The sequence below is a fragment of the Solanum dulcamara genome, chromosome 5 (genome assembly GCF_947179165.1).
Source record: "Solanum dulcamara chromosome 5, daSolDulc1.2, whole genome shotgun sequence".
Taxonomy (NCBI): domain Eukaryota; kingdom Viridiplantae; phylum Streptophyta; class Magnoliopsida; order Solanales; family Solanaceae; genus Solanum; species Solanum dulcamara.
This window is the reverse complement of record NC_077241.1, coordinates 50,773,621-50,777,147: the sequence shown is the minus strand read 5'-3', so window position 1 is coordinate 50,777,147 and position 3,527 is coordinate 50,773,621. Positions and strand designations below refer to the sequence as shown.

At 33.7% G+C, this 3,527-nt stretch overlaps 1 protein-coding gene across 2 annotated transcripts; it reads right to left on the bottom strand.

Annotated features, from left to right (window-relative positions):
- LOC129889206 ((S)-coclaurine N-methyltransferase-like) lies at positions 1–2,998 on the bottom strand. 2 transcript variants are annotated; one of them, XM_055964406.1, is made up of 8 exons: positions 2,715–2,993; positions 1,763–1,871; positions 1,454–1,678; positions 1,256–1,355; positions 1,072–1,182; positions 903–986; positions 452–510; positions 1–377 (listed from the first exon to the last, which is right to left on the bottom strand). In XM_055964406.1, exons 1-8 carry the CDS (start codon positions 2,899–2,901, stop codon positions 185–187), a joined length of 1,068 nt encoding a protein of 355 aa, XP_055820381.1. In that variant the 5' UTR covers positions 2,902–2,993; the 3' UTR covers positions 1–184. The 2 variants fall into 2 exon arrangements, with proteins under 2 accessions (XP_055820381.1, XP_055820382.1); XM_055964407.1 differs by lacking the exons at positions 1–377; positions 452–510 and adding an exon at positions 576–841 and having other exon boundaries at positions 941–986; positions 2,715–2,998.
- Between the last annotated feature and the right edge of the window lie 529 nt (positions 2,999–3,527).

Below are 3,527 nucleotides of genomic sequence, written 5' to 3'. Positions count from 1 at the left end.
TTAACCAAGAGTATTTGTTAATTAATGGAAATATGTGATGGGTAAAACTTGATTAAGAGCAACACAACACATTCTACTTTAATTACTGGTAATAGTGCAAAGATGCGGCATGTCATCTGTCCTAATGCTTTTGGGTGAAATGCATGTAGACATGTTTATTACTTGTATAGTTAGCTTGGCAAAGTCACTTCTTTTTGAAGACGAAATGTGCAACCATCCATTCTTCTCCATTGTTGTACGCAAACAGTTCAGCAACTGAAAGGAAAAAGGTTCTCCAGTAAACAGTCCACTTAATGGCTGAATTCTTCCCATAAGTTGACTCCATTATTGGCTTTATGGAACTCTTGTTCCCATCCATTCTCTTAAGCCATTCTTCGCTGAAAACGGGTATAAAGCTTATCAAAACATCATGTTTCATAATTTTGAAAATATTCAAACAAGTTAAATTCACCTTGTTTGTGCATAATGTTTTCCATTAACCAGCCAATGATCAACCACAGAAACGTCATCCTGCAACCAAGCATCACAATAATTGTCAATCCAAATATTTTCTTTTATTAGAATTAGAGATGGATTCTTTGTAGCCCTTTTAAAGCATTCTTGAGGAATCTAATACTGCCTCAATACAGCAGAAACAAAGGATCACTAGTTGCCATTCTGTTTTTCACGCAGGAGTTACTTTGCGGGATAATGAGCAAAATATGACAGATTTTATTGATTTAAAAAAATGAAAGTGACTTTACTAAGTAATTTCTATTACTTGGATGACTATTCCAGGAGTTAATATATGCCGCAGGAATACCAAAAACCCTCTTCACTTTCCCGTTTTGCCTAAATCCTCCTTCAAGTCCATAAAGACACGGTCTTTCAACAGCAGATACAAACAACACCATCAAGCTCACCTGAAAATAAAGGAGGAGATTGGCAGAAGGCATTGTACCTCCACTGAAGAAGTACCTAGTGATCCAATCATCATCATTCACATCCTGCACAACATTAGACACCACATCTGTAATTGAAGTAGAGTAAATATTCATGTATTAATGAGCTAGCAGATCAACGTATATGTACCTCAAAGTGGTAAGCAAATGCCTTGTGGCAAAAATGATGAACAAAAAGAAGACTATCTGCCTTCATCCATCTTGAGATCTTCTTCAGGAGATCTCCGTAGTTCTTCATATGCTATAAATATAAGTTTATTAGTTGTCATCATACCTGTAAATTCTAACAAACACACTCATCTTGCACTCAATACCTCAAACATTTCAATAGACAATATTCTATCATAGGATCCTTCCATCTCAAATGTGCTAATATCTGCAACTATGATCTCCAAATTTTCCAGCTGATGCTCCCTAAGCACATAAACCAAAGTATAATAATAAGGCGTACACACATATACACACACACACACACACACACAAGGTTGTCTAGCATCGAAAGAAGTTATTACCGGCACTGCTCTTCTATGTGTGCTTTTTGGGTGACTGAATTACAAATCCCAGTAATTTTACAGGCACTATATTTTTGTGCTATGTATAGAGAAAGGGAGCCCCAACCACATCCAACATCAAGTACAGTGTGTCCATCTTTCAACTGTGACCTTTCACAATATAATTCCATCATTGCTTTTTCAGCATCCTCTAAAGTGCTCAACTTGTCTTTGAAGTAACAACAACTGCATTAACATGTCATACATAAGCCAGATTGTAAGACCATCATTATAAATTTGAGGTAGATTGGAGATATAATATATAGTTACCTGTATTTGAGGTGTTTTCCAAGAACAATCTTGAAGAAAGAGGTAGGAAGCTCATAATGTTGGGACTTTGGCTTCTCAGTCATCACAGCTATAGGCATCTCTCTTAAAGCTGTATGTAAAAGAAGCACAGTCAGTCAGTCAACGATGAGGTATAAATTCGAAGCACATATACCCTTATTAATTAGTACACAACACATTATACCATGATTCAACAGTACCATTAGTATATTCTGAAAATCATTTAACATTTACCATGATTCAAAAGTAATTAATCATGATTCAATAATAATCATGCATACTGCACAATATTTCAATATCCATTGGTGAATATCATTTAATATACCAGTAATTATAGTATTCAATACCAGTGATTACTCAATTTTATCTGTAACGCTTTCATTATTTAGTTAATTGTTATTTGTTATTAGTATTTATTTATTTGTATTTATTTGTTATCTATTCGTTATTTGTTTGTTGTTTTTCTCCTAAAGCTTTTAATTTTCTATTCTTATCTAATATTTTTTATGCATTTATGCTTTTACTGAGCCGAGGTCTCCAGGAAACAGCCGTCCTACCTTGGTAGGAGTAAGGTCTGCGTACATTCTACCCTCCCCAGACCCCATGTTGTGGGATTTCACTGGGTTGTTGTTGTTGTTGTAATTATAGTATTCAATAACCATGTGAAAGAATTAGCTTAATGCCATTTTAATCTTTATTTTCAATTTAATTGGTTGATTTTAAACATTTCTTTAAGAGCATATAGAGAGAGGGGCAGAGCTATACATAATAGTGTTCTACATCTCTTACTACCAAGAATATTTTTGTTTAGATATCAAAATGACTTAAGCAGGTTTTAAAATGTAATAAAAGTGGAACTCGGACTGTGGTTCGATGTCGGTTAGGAAATCATCAATCATTTTGGGAAGAAAATAATTAGAGAAAAGGTGCGTACAGTTCACAAATTGGATAAGGTCAGAGAGCTGAAGCTCAGAGGATGGCTTGTAACCGGAGCGAAGTCGGCCGGCCAAGAGCAGTCGTGTCAGTCTCCGTACAACAGTGTCCGGCAAGAGGTTGCGCTCTAGCGAACCCAGCATCAGCCGTACCGTAGCATCGTAAGGCATCTGCACTATCGCATCCATCTTTGATTTTTCTCTCTGCTCTCCTTAACAACAGGCAAGAATCAATCGTATGGACTTTTTCTTTATCTTCTCTCTTTGGAACTTATCTAAAGGTTATGGGCAACATCCACCTCACCCTTTTTAAAGTTAATTCTTGGTAAAGTGTATTAAAATAATATTAAATAGAGTGTATTATAAATATTTATATTAATAATGTTTGTATTAGTTATATTTGTATTAATTATACATAAAATATTTTTTATGCATTGTTTGATTTAATATATTAAAAAATAACATGTATTGCATAAAAATATTTAATTTTATAAAAATATCTTTAATAATTATGATGAAAAAGAAAGAAAAGGGATTTTGAGAGGTAATTGGGTCTTTAATCATAATAATGCAAGCATTAAATCCCCTTGCATTACTAATTCCTAGAAATCCATGGTATTAGTAATGCAAGTCTTAATATACAATAGAGTGCATTAGTTATACATGTCATGAAAAAGTGTATCAAATAAGTTACTACTAATACACATAATTAATGCATACATTATTTTTGCTAACATATTCTACTAAACGACCCCTTAAATAATTCCTCAAGGTTTGAACATTATCTTCAAATTTTATTTTTATTCTATTTAGGA